This window comes from Empidonax traillii, unplaced genomic scaffold, assembly GCF_003031625.1.
Source record: "Empidonax traillii isolate 1590-97213 ecotype Southwest subspecies unplaced genomic scaffold, ASM303162v1 scaffold461:size861717, whole genome shotgun sequence".
Classification (NCBI taxonomy): Eukaryota; Metazoa; Chordata; class Aves; order Passeriformes; family Tyrannidae; genus Empidonax; species Empidonax traillii.
Window position 1 is genome coordinate 658902 of NW_020955654.1, and position 16516 is coordinate 675417.

Consider the following 16516-nt stretch of genomic DNA (forward strand, 5'->3'; position numbering starts at 1 on the left):
GGTTGCATTTTTAAATTGCCTCTAAAAGACAAGTGCCCCAAGCTGCTCTTTAGCATTGGAGCCTGGGGAGCAGCCCCAGAGGGAGGCTGACACAAAATGGGGAGCTGGGAACGGAAGTGGGGTGCTGCTGGGATTGGTCCTGCTGAGCTCTCACCATGGAGCAGCCCCAGAGGGCAGCAGGGAGGCTGACACAGAAGGCTGACACAGAGGGGTGCTGGGGATGGAAAGGGGGTGCCAGTGGGTCAGGATCCAGCTCAGAGCTCACCATGGAGCCAGATCGCCACACCAGCAGGGTCACGGTGTTCCGGTGCTGCTTCAGCAGGGTGATGGCAGGGTGGGTGATCTCCCGGTACTGGCTCTCGAAGACGATGAAGATGGGTTTCCTGGAAAGCTCCAGTAGCCTCCAGAGCCCTTCCCTGCAAGACAGGTATGTGCCAGAGGGGTGAAGGACCCACCAGCCCCTCTCTTCTTCCCCGGGAGCTGCTCCACCTCTACCTGAAGCTGCTGTTGCACCAGTCCTGCTCCAGGTACGCGACAGAGAGGACCACGATGAGGCGCCGGCACCGGCTGACATTCATAATCAGGTCGGCTGATGGCTCTGTGGGCAAAGGGGTCTGAAGCTCATGGGCACCCGTGTGACCCCCTGCCCAGCCCCATGCGGGGCTGGTGCCTACCTGAGTTGGGCAGGATGTTCTGCTCGTCCAGGAAGAGCTTGTAGCCGTAGCGGTTCTCCAGCTGCGGCTTCACGATGAAGTGCACGAACTTTCGGTCGTCAGGGGCGGTGGCATGGGAGACGTAGGCGTCGTACAACTTCCCGTCTGGGGAGATCCACGGGGCAGGGGGGAACACAGAGAGGGGTCTGTGAGCCCCTGGACCAGGGTGGGCTGTTCCCAGGGGAGCTGTTCCCCCCGGCTCACCATTGATCTCCAGCTCGCCGTAGTGGTTCCGGTACCAGAGGAGCACGTTCAGGCGGCACCGGACATAGAGCACAGCCAGGAGCACCAGGAGTGCCAGGACCAGGAGGGCTGCCAGCACCGCCGGCACGTGCCCCGCTGTCTCTGTGAGGACAGGGAAGGACGCGGTGAGTGTGGCTGGTGGCCTTGGCCTGGGTTTTTTGGGTTTGGTGTAGATTTGCACCCTGGGAGAGGCAGCAGTGCCCCTATTACGCGCGTCAATGCCCCATGGCACATGGGTTCTCCATGGGGGGTGTCCCCTCCCTGTCCCCAGCCTGTCCCTACCCGCTCGCTGCAGGGTGAAGGTGGCTGTGGCGTTGCTGAGCCAGCAGGCAAACACCCCAAAGTCGGCATCGTGGGTGAGGTTGAGGTGCAGGACAGTGGCCAGGAACTGCTCCGAGATGTTTTGGGCAGACCTGAGGGGAGATGGGGCCGCCATGGGTTGGGCTGTGTGATGACTCTCCCCCCCCGCCCCCGGATGGATGGATGTCCCCAGGGCAGGCTCCTTACCAGGCAGTGTCCTGGCTGCTCCCGTTGCCCAGCCACTGCCCATCCTTGCTCCAGGCAGGGATGGGCCGGCAGCTCTCGGCCCCGGCCCAGCGCACGGTGCAGTTCAGCCCGACCTGGCTCCCCAGCGTCAGCTGCAGCGTCTCATTGGCAGCCGGGACCAGGATTTCGGGGGGCCTGCTGCAGAGGTCTGGGGGCACAGCAAGGAGGGGCTTTGGATGGGACAGCTGATCCAGCTCCCTGCTGTTGTAGCCATCTCAGAAAAACAAGCTCTGCCATGGGAGTCTGGCAGCAAGCAGCGCTCGGGGCTGTTTAGCAACAGGCTGAGCTGGTTTTGGGGGCTGGGCTGGACCCTCGCCTGCTCCATGAGGTGAAGCCAGAGCAGGACCCCCAGCTGTGCCTGCACAGGGACCCTTCCCAGCTGAGAGCAGGTGAGAGTTTGGGTTTTACTTACCTGCCATGGCGTGCTCAGGTGACGGGCGCTGCCGGCATCCCCGGAGGCCCCTGTGTGCAGCGTCTTCCGGAGGGGCAAAGTCCACCTGCCTCTGCCACAGGGCAGGCTGGGCCTGGGAGAGACCAGGAATGGATCTATGAGCGCTGCCTGCTTCGGGAGCTCCCACCTGTCTCCATCAGTCCCTGCAGCAGTTCAGTCTGGGGGTGGTGGGTGATGCTCTGTGGTAAAGCCAAAGTCCCACCCACAGCATGGTGGCCACCGTGTCACCTGCCCTCCCTGCACTGACTCCCAGCCTGGCTTTCCCAACAGAGAATTTACAGGTGGGAGGTGATTAATGACCAACCAGGTGCTGTGGGATGTTAAGAACGCGGCTTCAGCTCAAACCCGAGACCGGGGAGGGGAAGCGAGCTCAGCCAGAGGGTGTGCAGCACCTTCCCAGGAAATGAGGCCTTGGGAGGGCTCAGCAGGACCCCCTTTGCCTACCACGCCTGCCATGAGCTGCACAGTTGCCTCCAGCCTGACATGCCCTTGAACTCGCTAACTGACAGCAGGAATTAGTTTGTTTCTGGAAAGGCAGCTCCCACCTGGAGAGCTCCTCCTGCGGGTGCCGTGTTCCCGGTGTGTCCGGTTGCTACCCCCTGGCTGTGGCCAGGGATTGGCACAGCTGCACAACATGCCAGGCAAAAGTGGAGAGCACAGGGATGGCACACAGAGACACCCCCCACACACATATAATGGGCAGCGGTGTCAGTACCATCGCCTCGTGGGAAGAGGCAGATACCGGGAGCAGATGGCAGAGCAGATCCTGGCAAGGTCAGGCTCTGCCATCCCCAAACACTCACAGAGCCCTGGTGTGGGTGATGGGGGTGCCAGGGCTGAGGTGGGAGTTTCAAGGATGTCACGGTGCTGTGTTTCTATCGTAAACACCTGGCCTAACTCTGGGGGTCAGGAGGGGGGAAAACCTCTCCCAGTGGCATCTTCTCCCTGGAGCTTTGGCACTCTCAGCTGCTCCCTGATTTTGGGTGGCAGCAGGGCTGGGCTCAGCCTCTGGAAAAGCTGTGTCTGCTGGTGTGGAAGGGGAAGCTCTGTGGTGCTCAGCGCAGGGATGGTGGCATGGTGCTCCCCTCTGGCACAGCCCAGGACCAGTCTGGGGTTAAACAGGGGGTCAAGGTACGCGGGGAACGCGTGTTATGTGTTCAGCTTGAGCAGCTGCGAAGTGATTTGTACCTAAGGGATTAACTGGGTTTCTCCATGGCCAGGAAAGGAAGAGCAAGGGATGGAGGAGAGCCAGCCCCCCTGGATTTCGCATGCAGAAGGAATGAGAGACCCTCACCAGGGTGGCATGGGGCTGTCTCTGCCTGGCAGGATGCTCCAGCTCTGCTCACTCCAGCCTGGATGGGTCACTCCTAAATCATTTCCCTCAGATGGTTGAAGTAAGGAAGCCCCACAAGCTTCAGCCTGGCCAGGGAGTGTGGGGAGGTCCCGAGGGCCCCCCTGCTCCTGACACAGTGCTGGATGCCCACCAGGGGAGTGAGTGCCAGGGCTGCTGAGTGCAGAGGAAGGAGGAGTGCCCGCTAACAGGCAGCTGCAGCTCCCATTTCCCATGTCTTGGTTTTGAGGACACACCTGATTTGAGGCAGAGAACCGTGTGGATGCCATGGGGTGGTGGGTGCCGGCTGGGGGGGCAGCGTTCCCTGGAGCTCAGGCATGGGGAAAGCGAGGCAGGCAGGGAGGCATGGTGGCCAAGGGGGTTGTGGTGCAGGAGAAATCAGCATGGAGAGCCAGAGAAAAACCAGAGGAGAGTGAAGGAGAACCCGAGGAGAACCACAGGGCGTGGGGTGAGGTTGAAACCCTGCTGACCCTGTCCGAGGCGGCATCGGCGCGGAAAGGGAAGTGGAACAGAGCTGCGTTTACCTTTGGAGCTTCCTCGGCCTCAGGCTTCCTGCCCGTCCCCTCCTGCTCGAGCCGACTGGACCGGCCAGGTCAGTGCTCGGGTTTTCTCTTTTTCTTTTGTTTTAATATTTTATCTATTTCTCCTCCCGGTTCAGCCCCTGCCCTCGGCTGGGCGCTGCCACCGCCCCAATCGCCGGGCTCCAGGCCTGTGGGAAGGGTTGGCAGTCCCTCCCTCCTGCTGCTCCACCTCCACCTGAACCTGCAGGGAAAAAAAAAAACAGCTCTGGCTTCAGGGGAGGGGAAAAGAGAGAATAAAGGAGAAAAGAATAGGGGGGCAACAACCCGCCCAGCCTGCCAGGCACATGCAAGTGGCAGCAGGCTTGGGGGCCAAGGTGGAAAAGTCTGCTGTGGTGTCAGGGAAAGATGAAACCCACCCCATTTCCCACCACCACCAGGCACGGAGGGTGTTGGGGGGTGTTCCAGGGGATGGGTTGGAGCTGGGGACTGCACTTTGGGGTCATGGTGTGCTGTGCACTGTCAAACTTGACACTCTCTGGCTCCACAGAGGTGAGTTACTAGGGGCTGGGGGAGGCTGCTGGCTGTGCCCACGGGCATTGTGGGGTCTCCTGTTTTCTCTGTTTCCTTCCCTCTGTGACTTTAGAGGCTCTTTGCTGGTTGGAGCCAGTACTGGAGGTGGCTGCTCCAGCTGGCACTGGCTGTGGGGAGCTGGATCTGGCTGTGGCCACTTGTGGACAACAGTATCACCTGAACTAATTACCGAGGAGGTGATTAGAGCCTCAGCACACCCCAGGCGCGGGTTGGTCACTGCGGCAGCACCACCAGCCTCTGGAGAAACACCGACATGAACTGCAGGTGCTGAGCAGCAAAAGCATCAGCTGAAATGTGCTTTGGGGCCAAAAAGGGAAGAAAAGGGCCCTGGGTACGGTGTGTGTATGTGTTTATATATGTATATGTACAGAATAGACAGGTACAGGTCACAGGCAGGTCTGTTCTGTGAACAGAACAGAACCTGTTCACATGGAGAAACGCTCTGGCTCCTCCTTGGTTTTGGTATGAAATATCTCTGCTGTTGGCTTGTTGTGGGGGGAAAAGGAACAGAGGGAACCCCACTGGAGCTCTAGGAAGAATGCCCCGCTCCTGTGCCCCAGAGCTGTTGGCTGTGTGTGTCTGGGGCAGCAGCTGATGGAGCAGCCCTTTCTGGGGGGACTGCACTGCTAAACACGTGTCATGGACATTGTGATGCACTGGCAGTGAAATCCAGCGTAAGCCTGTTGGATTTGTGGGATAGTAAAGGATCACATGGAACAAGCCCAGGTCCTGGGGATGGCAAGGGTGTGAGGAGGTTTGGGAGCAAATACGGAGCTGATAAGACCCTTTTTGTCCCTCAGGGTTATCCCTGTGGTAGGTAAGAGATCCTCAGCTCTGCCTCTGGATCACTCATCAGCCCCCTGGAGCTGTGGCACCCATCCAGCCCTGGGGTGGGATCCCAATCCTGCTGGAGACAAACCCCTTCTGTCTGCAGAAGTCAGAGAAGGGGTGGCCCAGCACTAAGGGAAGAGGTAGGATAACTATTGCTAGCCTTGCCACTTCAGGTTTGCTGATTTTTTCCCCAACTTTCTCGGTTATTTCCATTATTCTGGCACACTTACGAGGCTGTTTTCCTACTGTACATGGCTGAAGTGCCAAAATCTGGTGTCTCACCAGGGGCACTGCAGCTCCCACCTGTTATGATTGTCCCCAGTGAGACAAGGAAAGGTTTGGGGCAAAATTTCTTTGGGTGTTGGGGATGGCAGAGGAGGAAGGCAGAAGCAACACCAGGCACCAGGTAAAAGTCTGTGTGTCCGCACGTGGGTTGTGTTTATTTACTGTTTGCTGGTGGTAGTTGAGCCAGGCACAACTGTCAGGACTCAGCTGAGCCTGGAGCTAAACTCAGTCAGGATAACAACAGCATTTTTTCCAGGGAAACAGCAGGTCGGAGCTGCAGCCATGTGGGAGTCGTGCCGAGGAGGACTGCAGTGAAAGAGGGACTCTGAAATGGGGAGGTCACGGAAGGCAGTGGAAAAAAAGGCCAAAGTGCAAAAAAAGGCCTGAAGAGGGAACCTGAAATGAGGTAACTGGTGTTTCCTGTGCTTAAGGCAGTGAGTGAGGAGGACTCAGGTCGCCTCCTGCAGCCCAGCCAGGTTTGTCCCCCATGCCACAGCTCTGCCCCAGCTACTCCATGTGCAGGGGAGGCACATCCCAGCTCTGCCACAGCATCCTTCCTTTCCAAGTCAGAAAACATCCTGCTCCTGCAAAGCCACTGTCTCAGCATCACTTCCCAGTTCAAGTCTAGTGCTGCCAGATGTGGCACTGTGCCGGGAGTTCATCCAGCACCCACGGCACTGCCAGGCTGGGGAGGGGGCTCGACTCCGTGTTCTCCTCGGTAAGCAGCAGTTACACCTCGGTGGAGTACTCCATCATGCTGGGGAGAGAGGAGAGGGTAAGAGAACTGTCTGAACTGGAGGTATGGAAAACACTCCGAGTGGAAATGGAGCCTTTTGCCAAAAATAACCAGAGGAAAAATGACAGGCTGTGGGAAACCCCTGTTCGGGGGAAATCCTGCAGTCAAGGGGAAGGCAGAGCTAGGAAGCTGAACTGTAGCAGTGTGGTGCTTCCTGAACCCCACTCTCTGCTCCCACTGGGATTATGGGTGGCAGTTGGGACAGGGTGGCCGTGAAGGGGGGCAGGCTGAGCCCTCCCGAGAGTGGGGCTCAGTCTGTGGGGGACAGCAGCACCAGGGTGGCCCAGCCTGAGGCTCTTGTTTACATTGCTTCCATTTTCTGCTTAAATACTTAATCCTTTTATATTAAACAAAGTTTAGATGGAAAAGCTGGGCAAAATCACTCCTTATTTTAACTTGGAGCTTTTCTTTTTCCAAAGGGAATGGGGCTCTGGAATGGACAGATCCTGCAGATCTCCTGCTACAGGGTGGACCATCTCCCTGGCACCTTCTGGGGCATCACTCACCTCAGTTCTTTACGAAGGTCACTGTGTTTTCTGGACAGAAGCTCATTCTTGACCTTCTGGGGGACGTCAGGGATGTACCAGGCTGCGATCAGCTTAACACACAGAGCCACGTGCTGCAGGGAGCAAAGGCAGTCAGGGGCTCCCAGCCAGGGCAAGGGGCCTGCACCCAGTCCCTTCCCCCTGTCCCAGCCCTCTCCTGTCCTCCTGGGTGCTCACCTCGAAGATGATGAGGAAGGCAAGCCGGGCAGCGAAGATGTGCCAGAACTGTATGGTGTAGGTGTAGTCATCAGCGTGCCGGTAATCCCGGTACCTGCAGCACAGCCCCATCAGTGCCAGCCCATGCTCCTCTGTGCCAGGCGTCACACCCTGCCTTGGCTCCCTCCGTGGGGGTCAGAGAAGAGCCCCAGCAGCTTCCCCCAGCTGCCTCCAGCTCCGTCACCCACCCACGCCCTGGCCACAGGCCGGATGTAACGGTGAGGGGCACAGGGTGTGGTGGGGGCTGCTCTCACCTGCATTCCGTGATCTCATCCCTGTCAAAGTTCGGCAGCATCTCAGGCATACCCATGTCGGGCTCGAAATCCCGGATGCGGAAGACGGAGAGGCTGTGGTTGATGTACCCCGTGGAGCAGCTGCAGGGAAGGACTGGGTTTGTGGCCATTTTGGGGGGCTGTGGGAGGCCCTAAGCCAAGCAGCTTTTGTCCCTTCTGGGGAGCTCAGAGGTCCCCAGGTGGCAACAAAGCCCATCTGTCTGCAGCTTTCATTTCTAAGGTTTCCCTGGTGTGTGGGTTCTCGGGTGACTTGTAGTGTGGTTAAGCACTGTAACCTCCCATTTTGGGGGAGCCAGCACCCACCTGGGCCTCTCTTTCTCCTCCCTCCCTCCCCATTTTCACACAGCCTGGGGGAAATGGAGGTCTCTGAGACTTCTGTCTAGTTTGACTGCTCTGGGTCATTCAGGGAAGGCTTGAAGGAACAGGGGGAGGGCAGGAGAGAGTGTGAGCTGGCATCTCTGCAGTCCTGCAGCTCTCCCATGTTACACAGTGAGTGGGAGGCCAGCTGGGGATGCTGAAGAGGATGCCACCGGAAAGTCTGCCCTGCTCCCCTTTCCCCCCACCCCACTTTAGGGGACAGCTCAGCTTCCCTGTGCTCCTGCCGTAGTGGCACTGGGGCAGGTGGGGTCTGCTCAGGGACTGAACTCACTCCACGTCGGTGTGGTTCTCCCCCACACAGGGGCTGTACATGTACTTGTAGACCTGCATTGGGATGAAATCGGAGGTGATGGCAATCACCAGCCCGTTCCCGATGACAGCTAGGATGCCGATGGCCTCCAGGACCTGCAGCCAGATCCCTGCAGGAGAAGAGCAGCTGGTGAGACCCCTCTGCCACCCCACTGCAGCCCCAGCTCCATCTCAGAGACAGGTTTGGCACGGCCAGTCCAAGCTGCCCCTCAGCCTCTTCAGGGCCTGAAGCGGCTTCTCCTTCCCCAACCCACGGCTGTCCCCATGCTCTCCTACTTCCATGGGGTGTTCAGGGGCTTCTGGGGAAGGGGCTAAGCACCATTGGCCCAAGCAGCAGTGCTGGCAGGAGGGCGCCCGTGGACCCCCCTCACCGATGTCGTTGGCCCTCCTGGGCACCAAGCGCCGGTGCAGCCGCACCATCTTGATGGCGTCCAGGTGGATCTCGAAGAGGTTGTTGAGGAACGCCAGGAACGGGGCCAGGGGGAAGGCAGCGACAAAGATGGTGGTGAAGCTGTACTGGATAACTGCAAAGGGGGAGACACCAGGTGCTGGTGTGAAGCTGCTGCAGAGCAGATGTCCCCCAGGGTCCGTAACGCTGTCTGGGTTTGTCCTGCTTTGTGGCTTGGGGGAGAGGGGCTTTGCAGGGGTGGAAGTGGGACATAGGCATGCCTTAGGGACCCCACACCCCCACTGGGGACCCCTAGCTCTCGTGGGGCTGTCAGAGGGGGGATCTGTGGGGACCCACTGTTTGAGGGACCACACTGGGATTACAGCCATCACCGTGGGAGGAGAGGAAGGTGTGAGACCAGCACAGATGCCTGCTCCATCTGCTTTGGGAATGATCTCCTTGGTGTGCCAGAGCTCTCAGAGTGGGGCTGGGTGTGGAGGTGGGGCTCAGATTTCTCCCTTCCCTACAGGAATCCCTTCCCCAGCATCCAGCACTCTCCAGCCAAGGAGCACACGTGGCTCTGCCCCAGCACCCTCCTCGCCGGCCCTACATACTCATCTCCAAGAACTCGTTGAACAAGCTGAAGACGTTGACCTCGTTGAGCTCATAGTTGCTCAGCCACTGCCTTTTGCAGGGGTCCTCAACCTCCTCCTCCTCTCCCAAAAATATGCTCCTTTTCTGGGGGTGCTTATGCTTCTTGCGTAGCTTGTGGCTTATCCAGCTGCAAGACAGAGGGATTTGTGTGGCTGCTGCAGAGGACAGCAGGGCTGGTCTGCTGCTGGGACACCCCTGGGGGAAGGGAATGGAGGACACCCTGGCCCAAAGACCAGGGTTCCTCTCTGTGAGAGCTGCGACAGTGTCCTGGCTGTGCAGGAGCTTCAGCAAGGGAAGCTTACGGGATGAGATACTCCATCACGTTGCTGATGGTCTGCTTGAGCAGCATGATGATGGCCATCTGGATGAAGAGGTCAGTGATGCATCCGCTGGGGTGGCACTGGAAGGGAGGAGAGGAGAAGGGTTGTGCCCTGCAAGCAGGGTGGGCAAGACCAAGGGGTCCTTTGCTAGGGGAGGAAGCTGAGATTCCCAGAGCCTCTCTAGGGGCAGTAGGAAAAGGAAGAGGAGGGTTGTTTGTGGGGTCAGAGAGCTTCAGGGCGAGTGCCTCACCTCCTCCAGCCTCCACCGGCCAGCAATGCGCACGTAGTGCCCCGGGCGGCCGTTGATCCTGGGCGAGGAAGCAACAACAGCAATACCTGTTGAGCCATGGCCCCCCGAGTCCCAAATTGGGGTCCCTGTGCCTGGCAGGGAGGGCGGGGGGGTGGGTCTGTCCCTGGACTCTGGGGAGAGGTGGGGACATGTGCCCCGTCTGCCCGCTGCTTGCCCCCAGCTGCCACTCACCGTCCCAGGAAGAAGGCAATGTAGATGAGCGAGGAGAAGTTTGTGAAGAACTGGAAGATAAAAATCTTCAAGGTGAAGTTGTTCTCCCGCTGGGAGAAGGTCCGTGGTTTCTCTAGGAAAGGGAGCAAGGCCCGGGGGCTTGGTCACAGAGCAGTGGGACCCTGCCTTGTTCCCCCTCAGGTGCCACAGCAGCTCTGTGAAGGTTGGAAAGGTGTCTTTGCCCTCCATCTGTGCCCTCTGACAGAGGAGAGCCCAGCCGAGCAGGGATGTCCCTCAGAACCATGAGCCTGGGGAAAAGGGCCTTTCAGCTGGGAGGAAACCCACGTTGTGAGCTCCCCTGGAGCTGTGTTGCCTTCCTGCCTGTGCTGGGTCTCAGCCCTGTAGGGTGAAGGTCCCTACAAAGCAAAATGGGGCTGTGGAGCAGCAAAAGCTGGCAGCACCTGGGCCACAGATGAGTGTGTGTTTTGGGGCCGCTGGCCTCCCCTGGGGACCTGCCTGGCTGGAGCTTCCTGGGAGATGCCTAGGGATCCTAGGTGGAGGAAGGGGAAGGAATGGTAGCCTGGGTGCATTTGGGAATTGGGGGGGTGCTGTGCCACAGGTACCCCCGGGCAGCTCGGCGCTGCAGGCGCGGGTGTGCAGGCGGGAGATGCCCCTGGTTTCCCTTACCCAGGCTGCAGAGGAAGAGGGCCACGCGCCTGTTGATCTGCAGGAGAGAGGGACACCATGAGCAGGGCGGTGAGGCCAGGAAGAGACCCCCTGGGGCCCCCCGCCTGCCTCGCTCGGCACCTTGGTCATGATGACGATGGTGATGTAGTGCAGCACGGCCCCCGTCATCACCGCCACGGTGTCGGCCTGCTCCCGCAGCAGCCCCAGGCTGCTCTGGGCAAACAGCGCCCTGGCGATCACCCGGTAGATGACGAGCGCGTGGGCGATGCCGATCAGCACCGCGATCTGCAGGGGAACATCACGGGAGAAGGCCGTGGAAGGGCAGGTGCCCCATCCCGCCCTGAGGGCCACCAGGGATCTGGGTGCGGCCTCAAAGGCAAACCCGTGCTCCTGGAGGTTTGTGAGGCGGGTGTTGCAAGTAGGGCAAGGGGCAATGGGTGCAGACTGAAAGAGGGGAAATTCAGGCTGAATAATAGGAAGAAATCCTTTACTGTGAGGGTGGTGAGACCCTGGAACAGTTTGTCCAGGGAGGGTTTGGGTGCTCCAACCCTGGCAGTGTCCAAGACTGGATTGGATAAGGACTTGAGCAATCTGGTCTAGTGGGAGGTCTCTGTGCAGGGCAGGGTGGTTGGGACTAGGTGATCTTTAAGGTCTCTTCCAGCCCTTAACATTCTGTGGTTCCTGAATTCTATGTCTCTACCTGAACCAGTCTGGACTCTCCCTCAGCCCACAGAGGGGCACAAGAACACTGAGATTTGCCTCTTCCTGTTACTGCCTGGGTTACTGGCTTGATCTTTGCTGCCAGAGCAGAGCCTTCAGCCCAGGTTCCCGAAGGGTATGTAGCCCCTGTCATCAGCACAGCAAGGTGTGAACGTGAGGGACCCCCTGGATCCTTGTAATGTGCACAGACTGACCCTAAAAACCTGGTCTCTGCCTTTACTCCAGCAACAGGATGCTCTGAGGCATTTCAGAGTAGGGAGGGAAGGAGGAAGCCCACGAGCCCTTAAACCAGACCTTGCTGTGGTCACTTGTCACGTACCATCAACAGAACTAAGAGGAGGACGATGGTGCTGCGGAAGTAGGAGTGCTGGTACGTGCGGGGTTCATGCTGTATATTATTGATCAGCTCCATAGCCAGCTCCTCCTTAAAAATGAATTAAAAAATAAAATTAAAAAAAAAAAAAAAAAAAAGGACGGAGAGGATAAGCACCCAAGCCACAAGAGCATGGCTAAGCTTGACTGAGCTCAAGCTGGGCAAGGGACTCCTAACGTGTCTTTTCTAGGTCCAAGTGACTCCTGAGGAGGAAAGCACAGGGCAAGAAAGATGATGTCCTCACCTCTTCCTCATCCCACCCGTACAGGTCCCAGTCGGTGACCACAGTGGCTCTCTGCCTCTTCCACAGCTCCAGGAACACAGTGGCTGGATTGGGAAGGAGAGAGTGCAGTGACACTCAGGGATGGCTCTGAAAGCCACCCCTCTGTCCCACAGAGCAAGATGGAGAGTCATGTGACATCCAACCTCATGCCAACCAGCCTGGACTGCCCTTGGCCAGTGAAGGACAGGTCGATGAGCTGGCAGGACCCTGAACATAGAGCAGTGAGGGGATGGGGATGGTGCAGGTAAGCTTTCACTGACAGTCAGGCCAGCTCTCATGTCCATAGGGAATTTGGAGTAAGCCAGAGTGAGCCCCAGAGCTGTCCTGCTGCGCTGAGCATGTTCACATGGCACCAGCCAGACACGTTACTTGAGACTGACAAAAAATGCACTTTTCAGGTGGAATGGGTGTCCTGCACTGCACCCTGGCACAGCTACACCCCTGCAAATCCGCTTCCCTCCTGTTAATCTGGACTGATCCTCCTGATTCACCGTGTGTAACCCAGCCCATGGCTACACGCGGGACTGTGCCTGTGACCTGTAGGCACCCAGCCCACACTGGTGGTGGTTGGTAACTGAGGGGACCGTGGTAAAGCCAAATGACTGTGTAGCTAAGGTGATGATGGGATCCCATCATCCCACAGCAAATAAGAAGCTATGAAGTGATTTGGAAAGGCTGAGGAGGGCTCTGGATGTCCCTCCTTCCTCCAGCTGTGGCCACTTACAGGCAGCTGATAAAAAAGTGCAGCCAGAGGCTGCTGGGTGCTTTGGGGGAGGCTGTGGTGAGTGGAAGCTTCAGGTAGGGCAGGTGAGGAGTGTTTGGGGAGGTGGAGAATATCACCAGGGTGATTTTGTCTCTTGCTGTGTCTGGAAGGGGAGGAGTTAAGGGCTAAAACTCATCCTGAACGGTGAAGCTGCATTGGTGCCCTACTTTCCACCACCTACTCCCTCTCCCAACCCCTTTGTGCTGGGCACCCAGACGTTGGCACCTACCCCAGAGGGCCATGAATATGGCAAAAAGGACCGTGGCCTCGTTGTCAATCATGTGAGTGACCTGAAGGAGATGAAAGAAGAGTGTGATGGGGCAGGGAGGGGCAGGAGCTGCAGCACCTCAGGGTGTGCTCAGCCATCCTCTTGTCACCCTGGTCTCCCCTGAGACAGGTATGGGTGCTGCAGGAGGGCAAAATGCAGGAAGGTGATGGACACTGGGGCTCGTTACTGGTAAAATCATCCTCGGTAGAGACAAAATGTAGCCTGGGATGGGTTTTCTTTCCAGTGGTGTGGGAGCAGCAGAAGCCGGGAGTGTTTCCCCATCCTTTACCTTGGGGCTGCCTTTGGGAAGGGGGTTCCCTACCTTGGCGTAGGTGCAGGTGTCAGAGAGGACCCAGTACGGGCACTTCTTGTCGCAGAGCGGGCACATGATGGTGGTGTTGGCTTCACAGATCTCCCTGCTGGAGAGCAAGCAGGAGGGGAGCAAAGGGGGATAATGGAGGCTCAGAGCTCCCTGCAGAGCAAAGACTCGTGAATGGCATGTGTATTTGGCATTCCCAAGTGCCTTACCTCACCTGGCTGGAATTGAAGAGAGTAATCCCAGCCACGAAGGTCAAAAACCCTGCCAGCGCAGCAAAAACCAGCAGGTAGGTGTACCAGCCCAGCCAGGCAAAGTATAGGGCCACCTTCTCACCAAAATAGCACCTGGGAGGAAAGGTGAGATGGGGTTTGCAGTCAGAGGGGAGACCAGGTTGCTGGGGGTCACTAGAAAATGCTCTTCAATCCCCCCCCCCCCCCAAGGGATTTTGTGTCTGGGAGGGGCAGGGGGTCTGAGTGTCTGGGGACTTTGGGATTGGGAGAGTCAGCCCGGGTGTGCAGAGCAGCTGTTGTTTTATGTCTCCGTGGTGTCAAATAGGCCTCATGCTGAGAACGGAGGGAAAGGCTGAGAGACCAGGTTCCAATTTTAGAAACACTGGGCTTGAAGAGGATGGGAGGGCTGCGGGGTGCAAGATTTCTCAGACCAGAGCAAATCCTCCTCCTGGGCTCAGCCATCTCCCTGCAGTGCTTCCATGTCCCATAGTGGCAGCATCTCGGTTTTTATGGGGTAGGTAGTGGGTTGGAGGTGTGGGTAAGAATAGTGGTACCTACTGACTGAGGGACCGGCCTCCCTTCCTGTATACCAGGGGAATTAACTTTTTACCGGCAGTCAGAGGTGGTGATGTGCTCCCTGGCCTTTGTTTAAACAAAAACCTCAACACCTCCCCATACCACCACCCCCAATTTAATACTCAACCCTTTAATCCTTGTGCAACAGCAACAAGTCACGACACACTGACCTTAGAAATCAGCTTGTGCAGTCTCCAGCGCCTCTTCTACACATGTGAAATGTTTAAGGAAGGTGAGAGCACCTCCATTTTAAGATCTCCCCTCCCTACCAGAATCCTTTCACAGGTTTATGAAGTAACACGTTGTTTTTTCCCTCCTGCCCATGGAGCTCGTTTTCAAAAATAAGAACTGTGCTCTTCTCTGGGATTTAATATGGTTGTGGGAGCCCCTCATTGCCTTTACTGCCCCAAGGTCAGCCTCAGGCTGGGTTGCTGCACTGATGCTCCATTCCCACCTCTCCTGCCTTCTGAATGTGGCTGAAAACCGAGAGGGTTAATTAAAACCCGTGCAGACGTGGGGGTTGTTTCATGCTGCAGGATTAGCAGATGGAGCTGGGAGCCACAGGGATAACCCTCAGGCTAAGAGCTTTGGAAGATTCAGGAGCAGCCCAGTGCTTGTTCAAAGGTATGATTTTAAGTTTCAAAGCGATGATTTTTAAAGACAAGGCAGGAGCCTGGCAAAGGTCATCAAGCTCTCTGGGTCGCAGGTGGGACCTCTTGGTTACAAAGCTCTGCCTCTTCTGCCCATGTTACCTGATCTTCTCAATTGGCTGCTTGTTAAATAGACCTCTCCAGCGAGCCCACTTCTCCTTGAGGAATTCCCTTACTGCTTCCTTCTGGAGAGCAGAGAAATGGGTTGGATACAGGAATATCAGTGCAGTAATTCCCTGCCCGGCTCCGAGGCTGCTGCGGGGAGCTTTTCCGTGCCCTTCCCCGAGTGAGCTCCTGGGGCAGCCCCAGTCACCCACAGGTCTCTCCCACCCTGTCTTGCTCCTCCACCTCTCCTGGATTTTCCTGCCAGGCACCCATGTGCTCAGCCTCACCTCATGCAGAGGAAACGCTGCCTCAAACACCTTTTTCTTCATCAGGTCATTCAGCTTCTCTGGGAGCAGAGCAGAAGGGAGAGGGTTACGGATTTGAGGAGAGGGAGCAGAGGAACTGCTGCTTCTTGCAGTCCAAATCTCCCAGCCTCTGGAAGCAGCACCAAATTGACTTGTCTGAGCTACACCCTAGCTTTCTCCCCCCATTTACATCCTCCCTGGGGTGGCAAGGTGGCTGGGATGCCTGTGCCCACCACAGGGCAGGAGTCTGCCTGCAGGTCCAGGCTGAGCATCACCCCTGTGATCTGTTCCCTTACCCAAGTCAGGCGTCACCGTGTTGTGCAGGATGAAGTGCACGATCCGTATCCTGAGCAAGAAGAAATGGTGGTTAAAGGCTGCTCTGGGACGCAGAACTGTGCTGTGTGGCCCAGGAAAGCAGGGCAGGGAAAGGGGAAGGTGTGCACCAAAATCCATGGGGGGGAAGCTGGGGAGAGCCAAGCTGGATAATGGATACTGGTGTGGAGAATGCTGAGTGCAGGATGCCAGAAGTCAGCTCAGCACCTACCTGGTGGTCACTGGGATGTCCTGGGGGGAATTTTCACTTTGGAGCTTCTTGTCTGGCTTCCCCAGAAGACACTGGTATTTCCAGAAGACCTGCTGTGGGGCACGGACTCCATAAAATAGCTTTGTGTCCTCAATTTTCTAGTGGGGGGAAGAGAAGGGCTGTTAAAATAGAGCAGAGGGGCAGAGAAGGGGCAGAGCTGGAAGGGCCAGGGGTTATGGTCTCTCCCCTCTGACTGAGCAAGAGGTTTATTTTCCAGCACTGATATGGTGATCAGCTCAATGGTTCATTTCCTGCGATGCAGGAACTCAAGCCAGGCCAAGTTTCTCCTGCCTTTTAAACCTCCCACAGCCCCTCACCTTGATGATGAACCCCTTTTTGCTCAGCTCATCCAGGAACTTCTTCCTCTTGGTCTCCTTCTCGCTGCCCATTTCATGGATGTCACTCACCAGAACAAAATCCCACTTCTCTTCCCTCTGCCCACAAAAACACCAGGGAATTATTAGGGATGGGAAGCCGAGAGCTCTCCCTCCCAGCTCCAGCCTCTCAGAGGTTTGAAGCTTGATTGTGGCTGTGGGAATGAGCAAGGGGATGGGGAAACTGAGGCAGCTGCTTCCCTGGCACTGCCCTGCTCCCCTCTCTGAGCTGGGCTAAGCCCACTGTGGGAGCAGGGGGAGCAGAGCTTACCGGAGGGGTGAAGGGGTCTGTGTCCTCCTCAGGATGATCCCTCCAGGGAGTCAACAGAATTTCATCCTGCTGAGAAGAGAACCAGTGAAAGGAAGGCTTCAGTGGGCTCCCTGGGGTA

General features: G+C 57.4%; 2 protein-coding genes across 3 annotated transcripts in view; both read right to left on the minus strand.

The window, feature by feature from the left end:
- Window positions 1-4082, minus strand: part of SIGIRR (single Ig and TIR domain containing) — a 16487-nt gene extending 12405 nt beyond the window's left edge. The window contains exons 1-8 of one of the 2 annotated variants that reach the window (XM_027895482.1): window positions 3829-4082; window positions 1915-2026; window positions 1464-1650; window positions 1239-1369; window positions 918-1058; window positions 675-818; window positions 496-598; window positions 266-416 (exon numbers count right to left, since the gene is read on the minus strand). In XM_027895482.1, coding sequence (XP_027751283.1) covers window positions 266-416; window positions 496-598; window positions 675-818; window positions 918-1058; window positions 1239-1369; window positions 1464-1650; window positions 1915-1921 — 864 coding nt within the window. In that variant the 5' untranslated portion in view covers window positions 1922-2026; window positions 3829-4082. The remainder of the gene's footprint in view (window positions 1-265; window positions 417-495; window positions 599-674; window positions 819-917; window positions 1059-1238; window positions 1370-1463; window positions 1651-1914; window positions 2027-3828) is intronic. The other variant, XM_027895481.1, reaches the window with a different exon arrangement.
- The window catches only part of ANO9 (anoctamin 9), a 19020-nt gene extending 2812 nt beyond the window's left edge, over window positions 1-16208 (minus strand). Inside the window, exons 1-22 of the mRNA XM_027895456.1 lie at window positions 16071-16208; window positions 15715-15851; window positions 15467-15516; window positions 15153-15211; window positions 14863-14945; window positions 13514-13648; window positions 13308-13404; window positions 12947-13007; window positions 11916-11998; window positions 11618-11722; window positions 10699-10863; window positions 10579-10615; window positions 9913-10024; window positions 9682-9739; window positions 9414-9511; window positions 9072-9238; window positions 8441-8593; window positions 8032-8179; window positions 7344-7463; window positions 7051-7144; window positions 6835-6947; window positions 6236-6289 (exon numbers count right to left, since the gene is read on the minus strand). Coding sequence (XP_027751257.1) covers window positions 6262-6289; window positions 6835-6947; window positions 7051-7144; window positions 7344-7463; window positions 8032-8179; window positions 8441-8593; window positions 9072-9238; window positions 9414-9511; window positions 9682-9739; window positions 9913-10024; window positions 10579-10615; window positions 10699-10863; window positions 11618-11722; window positions 11916-11998; window positions 12947-13007; window positions 13308-13404; window positions 13514-13648; window positions 14863-14945; window positions 15153-15211; window positions 15467-15516; window positions 15715-15851; window positions 16071-16142 — 2175 coding nt within the window. The 5' untranslated portion in view covers window positions 16143-16208 and the 3' untranslated portion in view covers window positions 6236-6261. The remainder of the gene's footprint in view (window positions 1-6235; window positions 6290-6834; window positions 6948-7050; window positions 7145-7343; window positions 7464-8031; window positions 8180-8440; window positions 8594-9071; window positions 9239-9413; window positions 9512-9681; window positions 9740-9912; window positions 10025-10578; window positions 10616-10698; window positions 10864-11617; window positions 11723-11915; window positions 11999-12946; window positions 13008-13307; window positions 13405-13513; window positions 13649-14862; window positions 14946-15152; window positions 15212-15466; window positions 15517-15714; window positions 15852-16070) is intronic.
- Window positions 16209-16516: the final 308 nt, after the last annotated feature.